General features: G+C 36.5%; 2 protein-coding genes across 2 annotated transcripts in view; both read right to left on the bottom strand.

Annotated features, from left to right (window-relative positions):
* LOC149150197 (protein DMR6-LIKE OXYGENASE 2-like) overlaps positions 1-15,688 on the bottom strand; it is a 63,941-nt gene extending 48,253 nt beyond the window's left edge. The window contains exon 1 of the mRNA XM_089441403.1: positions 15,266-15,688. The gene's annotated coding sequence lies outside the window, so the exon portion shown is untranslated. The remainder of the gene's footprint in view (positions 1-15,265) is intronic.
* LOC149150198 (protein DMR6-LIKE OXYGENASE 1-like) lies at positions 14,105-14,777 on the bottom strand. The gene is made up of 2 exons (XM_089446021.1): positions 14,434-14,777; positions 14,105-14,334 (listed from the first exon to the last, which is right to left on the bottom strand). Exons 1-2 carry the CDS (start codon positions 14,770-14,772, stop codon positions 14,107-14,109), a joined length of 567 nt encoding a protein of 188 aa, XP_089302147.1. The 5' UTR covers positions 14,773-14,777; the 3' UTR covers positions 14,105-14,106.
* Positions 15,689-18,007: the final 2,319 nt, after the last annotated feature.

Below are 18,007 nucleotides of genomic sequence, written 5' to 3'. Positions count from 1 at the left end.
TTTCCTATTGCTTCATTCGATTCTGCGGCAAAGTGAGGTTATCCTTTAAAAGTTGGAAAAATTGTTGTTGATGTTCGATGTGATCTTCCATTTCTTGAACCAAGAATTTTATCTTAAAGATGATGTGATGGATGGTGGATGATATCCTTAAAGTGCCATAAATGGGGTCATTTTTGTTGTAGTATGGAAGGAAGTGTTATACCACCATTCAGCCAAAGGTAACCACTTGAACCATTATGTTTTTTTATCAGATACAAAGAAATGAAGATATCCTTCCAAATATGTGTTCACTATCTCCGGTGGTCCATTAGATTGAGGATGTTAAGATGATCTATGAGCTAATTGAGTACCCAAACAAGAAAATAATTTCGTGAAAAATTTTCTAGTTAAAATGGGATCTCTGTCGCTTACAATAATCTTTGGGTTTCCATGTAGATTTTTTATTGTTTCCATAAATTCAATAGAAACTGTTCTAGTCTTTAAATGGATGAGATAACGCAAAAAAGTCCATACTTGGTAAATCTATCAACTACCACCATGATGACACTCTTTCCTTCGGACTTGGGTAAAACTGTGATAAAATGCATTGAAACCTCCTCCCAACGTTGACTTGAAATGGCTAAAGGTTGTAATAGACCTGGGGTATTAATTGTCTCAACTTTGTTTTGTTGGTAAACTAAACATTTTGCCACAAACTTCTTAACATCATATTTAAGGCATTCCCAAAAAAATTCCTTCTCGACCCTATGGTAAGTTTTTAAAAATCCCGAGTGCCCTCCTAAGGGAGAGCTGTGCAATTCCAAAACAATATTTTGTTTGAGTTAGGAATTCTTAAAAAGATATAAGCGGCCTTTGAAGCATAAAGATTCATTTTTCCAGCTAAATGTATCATATATAATGGGATCTTGATGCAAATTTTGAATGGGTGTCAACACTTCATCAGTCTTCCATTCATCCCTTGCTTCAGTTATCCAATATGGTTGGATAATATAAATGGCACAAAGAAATCCTTCCACATCCTCATCCTTTCTTGAGAGTGTGTCTGCAACAACATTTTGCTTCCCTTTTTTGTTGGTGATTTCAAATTCATAACCCAACATCTTCGTGACCCATTTTTGTTGCTCTTATAAAGATAATAATTGTTCCAAAACGTATTTAATAGTGTCATGATCTATTTTTATCTTGAAGTCTCATCCCATTAGGTAAGGTCACCATTGATTTAGTGCATGTAGTATTGCTGACATTTCCTTCTCATAAATAGGTTTGTGTAAATACTTTCCTTTGATTGGATGAATTTCAAAAGAAATGGGTCTTCCTTCTTGAATTAAAATAACACCAATTCCATTCCCTGAGGAATAACATTCCACAATAAAGTTTTTGTGAAGTCCGGCATAGCTAATACTGATGCTTGGCACATTGCCTCGTTAAGATGTTCAAAGGCCTTAGTTTCTTCTGGATTCAAAGAAAATCCACCTTTATTAAATAATGATTTTAGAGGTGCTAGTATTCTCCCATAATTCTTAACAAACTTGCGATAATACCCTGTCAACCGGAGAAATCCTCGAAGATGCTTTATGGTTCTCGGGATTTTCCATTCCTTAATGGCTTTAATTTTGTTAGGTTCTACCTTAACACCCTCATGAGATACAATATGACCCAAATACTCCACCTCCTATACTCTAAAGAAACATTTGGAGGTTTTTTCATATAATTATTTCTCCTCCAACAGTTTGAGCATCCTGTCAACATGTTGAACATTATCCTTCCAAGACTTGATGTAGATTAGTATATCATCAAAAAATACTAACAATAATTTTCTAAGGAAGGATTTCAAAATGGAATTCATCAAAACTTGAAATGTTGAAGGTGAATTAGTAAGGCCAAAAGGCATGACCAAAAATTCATAATGACCCTTAAGAGTTCTGAATGCTATTTTCGGAATGTATTTATTCGTCATTCTAATTTGATGATACCCTGAACAAAGATCCAACTTGGTGAAGTAAATTGCTCCATGTAATTCATCAGAAAATTCATCAATAACATGAATGGGAAATTCATCTTTAATAGTGAGCTTGTTGAGCTCCCTATAATTCGGATACATGCACGATTATCCATCCTTCTTGTGCACCAATACTACTAGAGTAGAGAAAGAATTTTGACTTGGTGTAATTATACCAAACTCTAGCATTTCTGCAACCATACGTTCAATTTCACTCTTTTGGGCATATAAATATATGTAAGGCCTAATGTTTGGGGAAACAATTGAGTCAAATGAATAGAATGATCATGATCACGAATAGGTGAGTTTCATTTGGGAGTCTCAAATACCTTGGAATGATTGTCTAGGAAATTTTGGAGATTTAGAGAAATAGATGATGTCGATGTTTGAACATCTAGTGAGCATAATTATGCAATTACATCTCATTGTTCTTTCTAAAGAAGCTTTTTCATGCCATTAGAGCTGATTCTCTTTCCTGGTTTCCCTATGACACCACTTAATTCAACTTCCTTTCCTTCCCAAAAAAATGTCAAGAAAAGTTCTTCAAAATTAAAATCTATTGTCCCCAAAGTTGGTAACCATTGGAATCCTAGTACAACATCAGCACCACCCATTGGAATGGAAAGCATTAGACTATTCAATACATATTCCACCATGGATAGCCTGATATTATGAAAATTTCTAGAGCAATTTATATTTCCTCTATTTGTAACCATTACTTGACACTCTGGTGCTGAATATAGGAAGCAATTGAATTCCTTGGCTATCTTAAAATGAATAAAATTATGGGTACTACCCGAATAAATAAATACTATTACCTTTTTATTCTTGATATGTCCTTCTATCTTGAGAGTTTGAGAAGTGGTAATTCCTTCCAATGCATTACAAGATATGATCAGATTCATTTATTATTTCTCTGGGGTTGGTTCTTGGTGTATATCCTCCCCGTTTCATGTTTCTGGTTCTTTTTCTTCCTCCTCTTCACAATATATGGAGAATAATTTCATCTCAGCACACTTATGACCTCTAGTGTATTTTCTCTCACAGCTGTAATAGAGCCCTTTTTATTTTTTTCCTCTAATTGTTGTTGTGTCAACCTTGTAGGTTGTGGAATACTAGGAGCAACAACACTTTCATCTTTATAGTTGTGAGTGTTAGACTTCCTTGTTGCCATAATTTTGCTTTCAAGTTTTCTTGTCACACTGATTGCCTTCTCCAATGAATCAGGATCCCAAAGGAAAACCTCATGTTGGACATTATCTTTTAAAGTCCCTATAAAGACATCAATCATATGCTCCTCTGGAATATCGATTACCCTAATATTTAATTTTTGGAAGTCTTTAATGTGCTCTGCCATTGAACCCTTTTGTTTGAGATTTATCAATTGACTAAAGAAGGTGTTGCGCTTTCTATCTTCATAATGTGTTATCATTTACTCTATAAAATTGACTAGGTGGAAAGTAGTTTACGAAAACGAAGCCATATATACCATACAAATTGATTAGGTTCTAAATACAAAGATACAATATGTTTTTTTTGTGAGGGTTGCAAATCATGTAGATCTAAATATTGCTCCATCTGTAGTATCCAAGTTACTGGATCCTTACCATCAAACTTCCTCATATCTATCTTTGGAATGTGGTGGTTCTTAAACCACACATTGGAGTCTTTAAAATTGTAATTGATATTCCTTTTGTCTTCATCATGATTTTCATGGATTGTCTTGTCACCACTGGGACTCTTTTCTTCAAGAAACTTTGTCAAACCTTCCTTCAACCCCTCTATGTTGATATTCATCATTGATTCCGTGCCTGATTTTAAACCGTCATTCAAAACTCCCATGTCCCTTTTTATACCATCTATCTTATCTTCCATGCCATTCTTCAAACCATCCATCTTATCTCTGTTAATTTTTGTGAGAGAAATTTGTTGCACTTGGTCGCGTAATTTTGATATATCATGTTGCATTTACTCCTCTCCTTCATGCGTCATAGTAGAGCTTTCGGGTTGCTTACTAGGTGTTTCAATTTTATTTATTCGGATCAACAATTAATGATATTTATGCTCCACTAGTACTTTTGAATCACTTCAAACTATTTTTTCAGACAAAACTTATGCAAATTTTAGAAAATAAACACCTTCTTCTTGCTTTGTAGGAGCTTGATATTGGATATGTTGTATCTATGTAATTTTGGATCTCTAAGGTGTGAAATTTCGACTTGTGGTAGCCCTCTAAGTCATCTTTCCAACCCCACAAGTCTGGTCGAGATTGGATTCTTCAAGAAAGAGTTCCCCAATGTGCCACGATGACCTCATTGTAGACTCGTTCAGTAGATAGACCTTTCATGGAGTGCAACATGTAACTATTTTGACATTCAACCCTATAAACGATACGCAAAAAACTATAGTCCGTCCTCTTTCTATCACTTTTTATGAAATATAAATCATATGCTCATAGAGAAAGTTATGATGATTTTCCCGAGGTCACCTATTTGAGTCGAAATTCTGGATCATGTGGAAACCCTAACTTCATTGGATCATATCTCCAAAAATATAGCGAACCAAGATCTGAAAATTCAGTTTTTTAGCCTTCGTAGAAATTTTTTTATAATGAAAATGTCACGATGACCTATTTATAGTAGCGAAAACCTAGAATCCAAAGCTTTGATACCAAATGTTATGCAACCAACTCACAAAATAGAAGAAAAGATAGATAAATGACTTCAAAATTAGCCTCTTCGAGGGGGAAACTCCCTTTACATTACACAAATAATTTTTTTTGGATCATACAAATGACAATACCTCAGTTCTATATATAGGACTCTTAGGGGTCACAATATAATAAGAGCCTACAAAACAATAATATTATAAGGAAATAATAATAACAATAGTGGGCTTCTATAGGGAAAAATAACAACAATATGGGGACTACATGGGCACAACAATAAAATAAGTGGGTTGCACTAATAATAATAAGGGGCTTCACTAGTAGTATATGACCTAACAACAATACATTGCTAATTTTTGCAAGACAGATTGTGTGATTGTGAATCTGCCTCCGAGGGTCAGACACCAGTGTTCCCATCTAGAAATATTTTTGTGGAAACTTTCAGCGATCCATAACCAATCATTAACCTTGTAATTATTTGGTTTAATGTTGAAACCCAAATATTTTAAACCAGAAGAAATTGGTTGCATTTCCACCCCAAATAGATTTGAGATATAATTAATCTCCTCCTTCTGCCCCTCCGCAAATAATAAAAGGGATTTTCCTTTATTTATAATGAAACCTGATGCGATTCCATACCTGAAAATGATGTAATGGAGTGTAGTCCACTTTGTCCTGGAGAGCATTCTAAATAACAATATGTCATCCACGAAAAAAATATGTGATACCCTTATGCCATGACCCACAATGAGTCCTTGGAACCATTCCTCCAAACATGTAGCATTGATTTTATGGCTGATTCCATCCACGACTAGAACAAAAAGCAAAGGTGATTGTGAGGATCCCTAACAAAGTCCCCTTCCAACACCAAAGAATTTTGTGGGATATCCATTAATAATAACTTCATCCTGAACTGATGAAACACATGCCATAATCCATTCATTGTTTTGCACCTCGAGTCTGATCCTATGTAGAATGACGCGGAGGAAAGCCGAGTCCATGCAATCATAAGACTTTTGAAGATCCACCTTCATGACAACAACATCCATTTTCTTAGTGTGAATTGAATGTAGGCATTCCTTTGCTATAGCAACAACATCATGGATCAATTCGTCCTGTAAAAAACCATATTGCTCTGAAGAAATGTAGGTGGATAGGGTAGAATTAATTATAAGTGCAATGATCTTAGAAATAAGTTTGTATACCAGATTACACAACGAAATAGGTTTTTAGTCTTTGAAAGACCCAATTCACTATGTTTTGCAATTAGACCTATGAACGCAGAGTTGTTAACTCATGTGATGTGTCCCCCAATTATAGGTTCTTCAACCATTTGCACTAAGTTCGGTCCAATTTGATAAAAAAATTGTATGTAAAATTCGACCGTTCATCCATATGGTCTAGGGAATTTATCTTTCGCAAAAAAATTTAGAATCGTGTGCACTTGATCTAGATTAATCAGTTTGTATAATTCCCCATTTTTTTCCTAGTCGAACATGGTGGGGTAGGATTCTGACCCCCAAATTTGGTCCTCAAGACTTGTTCCCCCTTATGCGATGTAGGTGTCTTCAAAAAAAGTTACTTCCACCTTCTGAATCTCCGAGTATGAATGAACCATGTTACCAAGTCAATCTTTAATACTCTAGATGGTGTTGACATTCCTCCTATAATTTGTGTACCTGTGGAAAAATTTGGTATTCCTATCCCCCTCTTTTAGCCACAGTGCCCTACTTTTCAATCGCCAAGTGACCTCCTGAATATGTAGGATCCTTTGTTTCTTTTCCTCCAACTCCTTCATGTTCTTGATGAGATCAGGTAAAGGGTTCCCTGCAACCAAGATCTTACTGAGATTTTCCATCTCCTTTTTTATGTCTGCTAATTCCTTAATCATGTTCAATTTATTCTTATGCTCCCACTTTCTGACTTCTGATTTCAAGGAATGTATTTTCCCATATATGGCCTACATGGGAGGATAGTCCGCTTCCCTGTAGTGAGTCCAGAAACCCCGAATTAGGGTGTTAAAGTATGCATCCTCCAACCGAATTCGATTTAAGTTAAATGGCATGCCAAAACGCATATCCCCTCTCCTCCATAGTAATGTGATGGGAAGGTGATCAGATATAAAAGTGTTCAGGGCATCCGATTGTAGGAATCCATTCTCTCAATCATATTTTTGTGGCGCAAGTACCGATGAAGTTGCTTGGAAATATGGTGGGAACCTGCCAAATGAGCATAGTAGTTTGGGGTCAAATGTCCATCAGATTGTTGTCACTGGAGATCGATTGAAACCTCTCCACAAGTGGATCCTTCCTACGAATTGATCCCCAACATTCATCCAGTGTAAAAGTGGCATTAAAATCTCCCACCATAATGAGGGATCCAATTTTGAGGATATGATATGACTCCAATCGGTTGCAAAAAGTCATTGTATCCCGATATGGAGCATATAGATTAAGTATACGAAATCTACCAGCCAATCTCTTGAGATGTCTAGTGAGAAATATACCTGCAAAACATCTAAAATCCTGGAAAGCCGCCCATCTTGGATTCCACAGTGCCACCAGACCCCTAGAAAGTCCCAGGGAGTCCACAACCATCATATGTCAATCTTGGTAATTTTTTCTCAAGTATTCAAGCACCCAGTGAGCATTTTTCATGGATTGTTGCATAAGGATGATGTGGGGACACACAAATGAGAAAAGTTCTCTGAAGGAGAGAAAATTTTGCGAGTCCCTTAGACCCAGAATATTAAGGGAAAGGTAGAGAGTCATGTCACATGGAGGTCAAGTGAATTTTCTCTAAGGGCCCGAGGTTCAAATGAGGTGCCAATAGGGATATCAATAAGGGAGGAAGAATTAGCAAAAGAAATGGATATTATTTTAGGCCGACATCGAAAATGTCTACTTCCTCGCTTCTCCGATGACGAAAGGTGATATTAAGAGCTGAGTTGGGGCTGATAGTCGGAGAGGTCTGACATTCTCTATAGATGGATAGGGTTTTCATGTCGAGAGTCAGGTTCGAAAGTAGAAATTCAATGTCGCTATCCACCGAGTTCATGGGGAGTGATATACCCGAGTCAGTCGGATCAATAGGGGAGGTGTGGGGGGAGGATGGTATAGCGATAGGGGAAGTGGAAGATGGATACTCCTTAAAAATAAAACCAGGAGATGAGGGGAGGGTGCAAGGTGAGGTACCTGATTGTTGTTGGCGAGTTTTATGAAAATTTTGACAGGTTCCATCGATCGCTCGGCCACATTGTTTATCAACATCACTTCCAACACCATCGTAATCACAAGAAACTCCGCCCACAACACCCTTTTTCTTATGTTGTCAAGCGTATTTTTCCATAATATGACCTCTGTGATGGAAAATAAGACATGTAAATGGAATAATCCAAAAATCCAGTCTCTGATGAATGTGGATTTTATCCCAAACCAAGTCTATATGTGTAGGAAGGCCTCCAGAGAACTTACATTCTATCAAAATCTAGGCAACCCTTTTGTCTCGAGCTCCTAAACACTTTAGATCCACATAAATGAATTTAGCAATTGCATTTCCAATGTGTGTAAACAACCTTATGGTCCAGAACTCAATGGGGAGCCCCGATAGCTTCACCGAAATAAATTTTTTGTGAGGGGTATCTCTGAGGGGGTTAAAACCAATATACCAAGGATGAAGAGATAAAATTTGTGCCCTCAAACCCACGAAAGTCCGTGGATTTTTTCCATGTCCTCCTAGTGTAGGAAGTGGAAGTTGTACCAAGAATTCATGAAGTGGTTGACCATAGGAGTGTATCCATGGAGCGATTTCCACTATGTCGATACCCATGTTTGCATCTCCTCTTCTTGTAAATCCGGGAAATACCAGCGACCCACCAGTGCTCGTTTTTGCAGGCTGATGACACGATCAAGAAGAACGTCCTATCCATAACTCAACAACTTTGTTTATGGAGAAGTCTTGATCATCTGATGTGAGTTTCTAGTCTAAGAGCCGAGTGATTTTGTGGCGCTTCGCAGAGTGAGGAGGTTCAACGTGTAAGGTTCATGAATGTTCTTTGCGTCGGGTAGTAATGATGTTACATGGAACTCAGATGATATGTGGGCATCTAGGTGGGGAGTGGGTTGGGCAGTTTGTTGAGCTGGTCACGGGGTCAGAGAAGGAATGATTAAATGTTCCAATTCAACATCTAGGGTGGCTCTGATGTAAGATTCATGTTCTGAGGTGTTTAATCTAAAAATATTCGATAGGTCCATAGGCCTCTAGATGAAAACAAGGGAGGTGGGGTGACCGGTCCAGCGCGAAGCGACAGAGTAGGTAAGCAAGGTACTAGTGTCAGGGGTAGGTAGGATAAATATATGGAGGAGATCACCAACCCAATCAGGTGGTCGATGGAGTGGACACATATAAGATTAAAAAATACCTCGGGAAGCAGTCCATGAGGACCCTTGTCCCATCAATAGCCAAGGTGGTCAGCACGTAAAGCCCACGACACATATACCCTGTGTCACCCCACAGCGAATCGAGTTCCCAGTTTGGAAAATTTAATGTAGATAGATGGAAAGATCCAAAATACCAACCTCGGGCCAGTTGGAAATCCCGACAAACATGATGGAATGACAACAATCATTGGGTAATTAAAACCTCCAAGTGGCGAAATTATAATGCCTCGTAAAAAATTCCATTAACCTCATAGACAAGAAACCTCTGAAAAATTGAATTTCTCGGAAAACATATATATGTGATATATTCTTGTAAGATCCACTGAAATATTCGCCACCCCTGCAGAACCAGATACAATCAAACAAGAAAAAAAATGCAATGCAACTGTGAAAAATAGCTGAAGTATCATCCATAACAACAACAATAGCAACAATAGCCCAGACATGTCCACCATCGGTTACAACATCTAAAACCAAAGTTTTGCAGGGTCGGGAGATGCTGAAAGAGCCAATCCACTTCCTCCATAGAGATGTGTAGTTAGTGGTATCTAAACAAGACCCGTGATCTTGATGCATGAATGATAGGAAATCTTAAGAATGTGAATCCACAAAGGCATATGGTCGCCAACAAAGTAAGTGCAATTGGTCACATATGATACAATATAAAATATAGATAACAATGACGAAAATAATAACAATATATAGAATTTCAGATGCGAGGATATTAAACACGTCCTAGAAGTAATTTTGGTTATAGGGTCACAAATGGAGCTGCAAGAGAGAAAAAAAACAAGGATGAAACAATATTTTCGATGTGTCTAAATGACAAATCCGAGAAATAAACCTTATATGATAAACACTGTAAACTCGAATATTTCCAATATGCAGAAACTCCTCTTATCATAGGCAAAATATTCCACGAACGTATGTGAGCACTTATAGCTAGAAACAAACGTCCATTTACTAAAAAGGAAGTTTAGACAAATAAGCATAGATGTAAACTTATCTCAATCAGAAACAGTGGTGCATCATTCCCATATAACCGCACACTTAGTCACACCGAATAACTATATGCCAACTTACACTTGCTTGCGCTGCAGTAGAAATTATGTGGTGCATCATTCCCATGTAACCACATACTTAGTCACATAGTATAACTATATGCCAACATACCCTTGCTTGCGCTGTAGTAGAACTTATGTGATGCATCATTCCCATATAACCAGTGCCCAGAGCTTGTATTTACCAGTCTGTGTAGGGTCGAGACGTTGCATGTACTGGAGAAATCCTCATGCAGGACATAATTTCGAAAATAAGGCACATGTCAATAGAATGTACATTAAAAAAATTTCAACTTTTCGCACATTAATAAAAATATACTACTTTAAAATTTGACATCAACCATAGTTCATAGAAATCAACTCAAGCGATGCGTTTAAAACCATCTGCCAAATTTACGTCTATATTAATTAGACCAAACCATAGTTACACGGGTACCGCTCCCAGGCATTGAAGAGCACGTATCCCAAGCTCCCTCGCTCCTGGGAGCTGGTTAGAAATGCTCCAAAACAGCCGGGAGATTCAACGGGTACTTTGGAGCTTTTCAGGAGCTTCACTGCAACAATTTTTTTACATTTCGGGAGCTTCAATGTAGTGAATAATTGCAAACATAGGTGTATTTGATGCTGCAACTCATGGAACTGTGCGAAGGGAAGGGTATGTTGTTGGTTTAGATTTGGATATGGGTCTGGAACTAAGAGAAACAACCCATTTATGGAATGCCATTCTATCCAAATGAAGATGAGGCGTCTGGCCTATCCTAATCTTTGTCATTGCAAAGCTATTCATTCTCCTCATATACACAGATGGTGGATGGACATAAAAGCATTTAGATAGACTGGCAAAAGATGGAATACTAAAGAAAAAAAATAGTTAAAATTATGAAATATAAATATTATTAAAAAACATTTTTTAATTCAATTTTCATATTTATTTAAGTATAAAATATATATTAACTTGGAAATTTATAATTTTATTATACAAACTCTCTTTAAAATAACATTAGTTTTAAACTCTATTGTTTTATTTTTTAATTATTATATATATATATATATATATATATATATATATATATATATATATATATATATATATTTTCTCGATAAAGACTAATTCTATTAAGTAAAATATAGTACAATCAGGAGAAGCAAGAGACTGGCAGACCGGAAATGATGGATCCATCAACCTCGGTCCCGGAGGAAAGATTCAAACTCATAGCTACAACAGATGACTTGAGATCACAGATTGACTAACTGACTTTTACCCCATAGGGGCAGAAACTACAACACATTGTTTTTTCCCTTTCTTTTTGTTGACTTTTGTCCAGCCATCATGGGGAGGATGAGCTAAGACAACTTGAAGACTGGAATTCTCTATCATCAGGAATTCCTTTTCTAATTCAGAGGAGGTCTCATGGGCGCGTTTCTGGGAGATTACTATGTCATGGGTGTGCCCCATAGTATCCATGGGCGGATCCATCGGCTGAGGCGCCTGGTCCGGTTCTGAATCGCTTTCCCCATCCTTCGAACTTGGGGAGTTGGAGCTCCCAGCTGGCGGCGGAGGACAGGGAGCCCAACGCTTGGGTTTGGCTTTTGCGAAGCTTCCCTTTTTCGATCTTGCTGTTAGCGATGGGCAGGAGTTCTGTAGGTGCCCTGTTAGGTGACAATGCGGGCATCGGAAGGCAGTGTTTTCGTAATCTAGAAACTGGGTCCAAACAGTGTCATTGATCTTGAGATTGATTTGCTATGGCAATCCCTTGCTTAAATCTAGCTCCACACAAATTCTAGCATATGTGTAGAGACCTTGCCGTTCCCTCTCGTAATCTCCCATTAAAAAGCAACCCAAAGTGTTGCCTATTTGCCTGTATACTTCTGTGCTCCACAGGTATATTGGGAGATTTGGAAGTCTGATCCAGATAGGGGCTTTAGTGATAACTGCTGAAGCTGGGTCAAAGTCTGGGAACCATGGAGTTAAGAAGAGACCTGCCGAACCCATGAACCAAGGGCCTTCTTCTAAGGCCTTTTCGTAGTACTCGAGATTATCGAACAGCACTATAAAATATCCCTTTGCACAGAAGTAAATCTTGCAACGGTGAGTCCAGTTGTCCTTGATCCAGTCATAAAGATCCTTTGAGCGTGGCCAGAGCCCATTGAATCTGCAGATGATGGCCCTTTCAGCAAATTTTTGGGTGTCGTCTGCCAGATCAGAGTAAGAGATCTCAACAGAGGGAACCTCCTCCGATTTGTCAACCAAAAAAGGCTTGGGTGGAGCCTGAACCGGTGGAACTGTCTTTTCAGGCTTCTTAGCATGGACTGCATCTTTATATGAAAATGCCTTAGCTGAGGATGACTCTCCAGCAGCTCCTCCCCTCAAACGAAGGGTTAAAATAATGGATGCATCTTTCTTAATGCCGTAAAAAGAAATAGGATGGAGATCCTCCAATTGTTTACCTTCGTGGAGAAGCCGTTGAGCTGCAGAGGGGATCCCCAGTTTGATGTTCAGTGTATGCTTGAGATTCTGCACTAGATCCGTCTGGCTTACCCATTGTAGCATAGTTTTGCCTGTAATGAGCTTGATTTGTATCTGGAATGAGGAAGAAAAGTCTGAATGCCTCTTTCCCCTGCAGATCTGTGAAGAGAGGAGGCATACGCGTTGATTGATTTTCGTTTCCTGGATTTGCCCCATGGGCAGAAGAGGCGTACAGCCAATCGGTGCAAACCCTTCCTTCCCGAAAGCCACGATCCGAGGAGAAGCAGCGAAGGGTTCCGCGTGATCGTCCTTGGCCGCTGCGCCGACATTCTGAAGAGGGCCACATAGGCGCGTTGTGGAAGCAGGGGGCTGAGGCCATGCTACCCCAGAGCTCTCGGCAAAGAGATCTGCGTGAGCATCCGTGTCTGCGGCGCCGGCTTTCATGGTATGGACATCTTGTGAATCTGTAGAGAGGAAAAAGACCCTTAACCTGTGCATGAATCTCTCGAAACCATCCGCAGCAGGGGCGTTCAAAGATCCGATGGCGGCCGAGGGCAAGGAGGCAGCAAATCTAGGGTTCATCCTTGGAGTTGTCTCTTGCATCCCACAATGTTCAAGTTTAGGGTTATGGTCAAGGAGATATCAAATTAATTTCTGACCTATATATATATATATATATATATATATATATATATATATATTGGTGAGGTTACATCAAGGGGGAGGAATTGACCTAGTGACTTAACATATAACGTTGCATTAAATCACTTAATAATCGAGTAATAACAATTTTTTTTAAAGTTTAGTAGTTCTGCATGTTTCTTTGCTCCAAACGAATTTGATTGACAAATTGTTGATAGATTAATATTTTTATATTTTTTGGTAATGTTTCAAAGTTCAACCTTTTACATATTTCTTTACAAAATAAAATTTCATTGACAAGTTTTAGATAGAAATAAATAAATTATTTTATTTTTATTTTTAATATATATTAAATTTTAATATATAATATTATTGTGACTCCCAACTTGACGTTTCAAAAAAAACTTCTAACGGTACCCAATACTCATTCCCACGTATAGGAAATACGCCCCTGCGAGAATCTTGTGCAACATAATACTTGTTTAGTATTTAAAAATGATATGAAATTTGATCATAATGAAAAAATTAGCATACTATTCTTCCAACTAGCGAAAGTACACCTGATTGGCATTTCTCTTTTAAAAACTATTTATATCTTCAATAAAACTACACCTTATTGGCATTTCTCTTTTAAAAACTATTTATATCTTCAATAAATTTAACTCCTCATGCACTTCATAATTTCGAAAAGAAGAGAGAATTAATTAAATTTCAACTTTAAAAGGTATTACTTTTGGATTTGACATCTGCCTAAATCCATAAAAACCAACTCAAGTAATGCATGTAAAACCATCTGCTAAAAAGATTGTAATTCGAAACAAATTGCGTTATTAAAGTCGCTGCATACATCTCGATTCCTGCTTCCAGAAAGCACCCAAAAACTCTTCAAACTTGTATCCTCTATAAACAGCTGGCTGCTGTTCATTCACCATGCTTGTTGTAGGGGCAATAAAAGCATCGTCGGAAGGCAAATAGAAAGTGGCAACTGATATGCGTGCTCTGTACATATTTGTTACTGCTCGATGCTCGGCGCTCCTAAATCTCCCATTGCTCACAACCTAATACATTCAAATCACACACAACACAAATTGAATGATATTATCAAATTCTTGCATAGAGAAAAAACTAGGTTATTAGATCTGCCCATTGTTTCTTACCTGCAGCTGATATCCCAAATTGACCACAAACGCGTTTGTTATGGAGTCTAGAGCAACCCACTTTCCATTCTTGATTACTTGCAGGCCACTGACATCGTTTTGCATTAACACGGTGATGGCACTTGCATCTGAATGGTTTGCTAAACCAAGAGTAAGATCTGGGTTTGGGCATGAAGGATAGTAATTTAGAGTCATCACTTGGCTATGCTTGCCAAAAATTCTGATTAAGTAATCGGAATCCAGCTCTAAAGCTTCTGAAATTGCAGCCAACAGCCTTAATATCAGCGCTCTCATCTCACCAGCGTACTTGCCCGCAATATCTTTGGAACAAAAACTCATGTCAAACCAGTTACTCCTTTGCATAGTTCTGTCTTAGATATTTATAATAGATAATTTTTTGCTGTTTACCTGTAACCTTCAGGCCAAGAGCCGATGACTTCCTCCAGAGGATGACAAGGCTGCGTGAAATGGTCGACCCGGTGGAAAACCTTGTCTTTGCTGGGATCGAAGCTTGTAGAAAGGCGAACTGGCTTCTTTATGTCCTCTGAGCAGAGGCATGCTCGGTCTTCCACAGGCATTTCGTAGAACTCTTTGGCTACCCAATGATGCTTTTCATGACATTCTCTGGCACGCCATGGTTCACTATCTAAAATAAATAGCATATGAAACCAAAAATAAATAGCATATGAAACTTGACCTAGTGACTATATCAATACCACCATATTAACAGAAATGCATAGACTTAATAGTCTGCAAGTGTCACAGAAAATCGATCAAGAGTCTAAGCATTTGAGGGAAGCAAGAATTGTTAGTTAGGGATTGAGGTGTGTACCTGAAAGAAACCATCATCTTCACACGCGCGTCGGATTTCATGGACTAGTGTTGTTCTGTTAGGGCCATCCGGCCATCTTTAAGTTGATTCCAGATTCTCCGAATATTTTGGGATCTGATGGACATAAGAGTTAATCCCAGAATATTCTGGGATTTGACCACGCCCATGTCCTGTTTTTCTGATCTCAAAATATTCGGAAAATCTGCAATCGACTTAAAAATGGCCGTATTGACCTAACAGAACAATCCAGCTCTTTTAGGTCTATTATAGGAAGGCTCTCACAGGCAGACATGTCGGACTTCTGTGGGCATTCGTGGGGAGGGAGGACATATCTATCCTGCACCTCAAGGTTGTTCACGCCATAGGATATGAGCTTCTCAATAATACTACTGAGCTGTTGGGTCTGGGCATCCATTGCACAAGACATCTTCCTCCAATTTGTGTGATATGGGTATTGAATTGAGGAATTTATAGAGTTTAGATAGATTGGCTTTTGGATGAACTTTAGGCGACTTGAGGATTAAGATTTGTGCAAAATCCAAAAGGCTTTTGAAATTGGTTTTCAAAGGACGTCGCTTTACATCATTTTCTTTAAAGGACGTCGCTTCACATCCAAAATCCAAAAGGACGTCGCTTCACAGGACTTCGCTTCACATCATTTTGGAATTGGTTTTCAAAGGACTTCGCTTCACATCATTTTTTCTTAAAGGAACGATTGACTTTAGACTGTGCGACGATGGAGTTTTGTCCAAATCCCAGCTGGCTTATGGAATTCATTGAATATTATGACATTGGTTTTGATGGCCGTTTCACGTCAATAACTTTCGAGGGGCAACTGTGAGAAGATATTAAAACATTTTGCCCCTATTAATTTATTATTTTACGATATTAAATCTATGAAGCGCTCATCCCACGTCTTCATTCATCGTGAAGATGGTAAAGAAATATTTTTCCCTGCTATTAAAGAAGTCTGTATTTCAAATGAAGATCTTCTCAGATTTTTTATTTTCATATATTTTTATTTTTTTATTATTCTACTAATCCAACGGGCTCCTCCATTACTATTTTAAATTGTAATGGAACAAATATGGCAAGAATAATGTGTTTTTTTAAATATTATTTTTGGCCTAACCAAACAAAACTATCTAGAAAATGAAAACAAAACACCATGTCACATAATTTATAATTAAAAAACAATTATCACACATTCAAGTTTTTAAATTTTTATTTCTAAATCATCTATACCCTACTATTATGCCATATATACTAGTTCATAAACCCATATGACATAATCTATAATAAAAAATCAATTATCACAAGTTCAAATTTTTAATTTTTTATTTCTAAATCATCTTTACCCTACTATTACCCGATAGATACTATTCGCGTAATAGATACTAGTTCATACATTTTAATAATGTATTCGGAAATTTCATGCTTCCTAATATCTTCCCTTAAAGTTAAATAAAATATTTGCTAACATTTTTTTCCCTACTGCATTTCTTCTTTTCCATCCACTGCACTTCCACTTTTTCATTCGTTGGATTTCTTTTTCATTACACTTTCCTTTTTTTCATCCACCACCTTGATCAGTTTCACATTAAGTCTCACCTTTATAAATTCTACTGTTGACTCTTAAAACATTTTATAAATTCTACTATTGACTCTGCAAAACTCTTTAAAAAGTTGTGAAAGCATTGATTTGCAAAATATTTTAGTTGTAAAACCATTGATTTGCAAAATGTTAAAATATTGCTAATAAACCGGCTTGTTTGCTTTTTCCAGAGACTTTCTAGAAGAATATATTTTAGTTGTAAAACCATTGATTTGCAAAATGTTAAAATATTGCTAATAAACCGGCTTGTTTGCTTTTTCCAGAGACTTTCTAGAAGAATTGATCAGGGAGCTCTTAAAACTCCTTTGAAGAATTGGATTTCCCTAAGAAACATTGGAGGTGGTATAAATATTTTTCATGTTTTATGAAAAATATTTACGTATATTTTTCTAATTATTAAATTTTTATTTTTAAAATAATTTTAATTTTAATTTTATAATAATAATAATTTATTTTTTAAATTATAAATAAACTAGTTATTAAGTAAAGGTATGAAATCTCCTTTTTTATAAATTAAAAACTAAATATAAAATCATTAAATTATATTATAAATAAAAAATAAAAAATCAGTAAATCATATGAGCAATGTGTTTAGATGTGTTTAAGTTTTTGATTGACCATTTATTTATAAATATTAAAAAAATAAAATTTATATATTTAAAAATGTGCTGAAAATAATTTAATTTGATTTTATGTAATAAAATAAATAAAATATTTTTTATATTTAAAAAATACTTTATTATATTTAAATTTTTAAAAAATTCTACAATATAATATTGCATTTTTATGTTAAAATTTGGAGGTTATTGAACTTGACTAATATTGATTTGGTAAAAAAAATTAGTTAGTTTATTAATAGAAGTGATATTTATTTGGTAAAATAAATTAGTTAGTTATTGAATATGACTTGGTAAAACAAATTAATTAGTTATTGAATATGAGTGATATTTATTTTATTAAACAAATTAGTTAGTGAGATAAGTGTTTTTATAAGAAGAAATTTTGGCGTAAATCACATTCAGAAAAATATTTATACATTTTTAATGAAATATTAAATATATATTATTGTGAAATTTAATAAATAAGTTAATTAAGCAAAGTCTTTCGATAGAAATCACACAAGATAA

This window comes from Pinus tabuliformis, chromosome 9 (genome assembly GCF_031772625.1).
Source record: "Pinus tabuliformis cultivar Carrire ecotype Pingquan chromosome 9, CPIR1, whole genome shotgun sequence".
In the NCBI taxonomy this organism is placed as follows: domain Eukaryota; kingdom Viridiplantae; phylum Streptophyta; class Pinopsida; order Pinales; family Pinaceae; genus Pinus; species Pinus tabuliformis.
This window is presented reverse-complemented; position numbering and strand designations above follow the sequence as displayed.

Bases quoted from the DNA above. Each gene is read 5' to 3' on its own strand.
- LOC149150198 (XM_089446021.1), bottom strand. From the start codon at position 14,772: ATGAGTTTTTGTTCCAAAGATATTGCGGGCAAGTACGCTGGTGAGATG. The intron at 14,335-14,433 runs GTAAGAAACAAT...TGAATGTATTAG, and splicing joins ATTTGGGATATCAGCTGCAG to GTTGTGAGCAATGGGAGATT.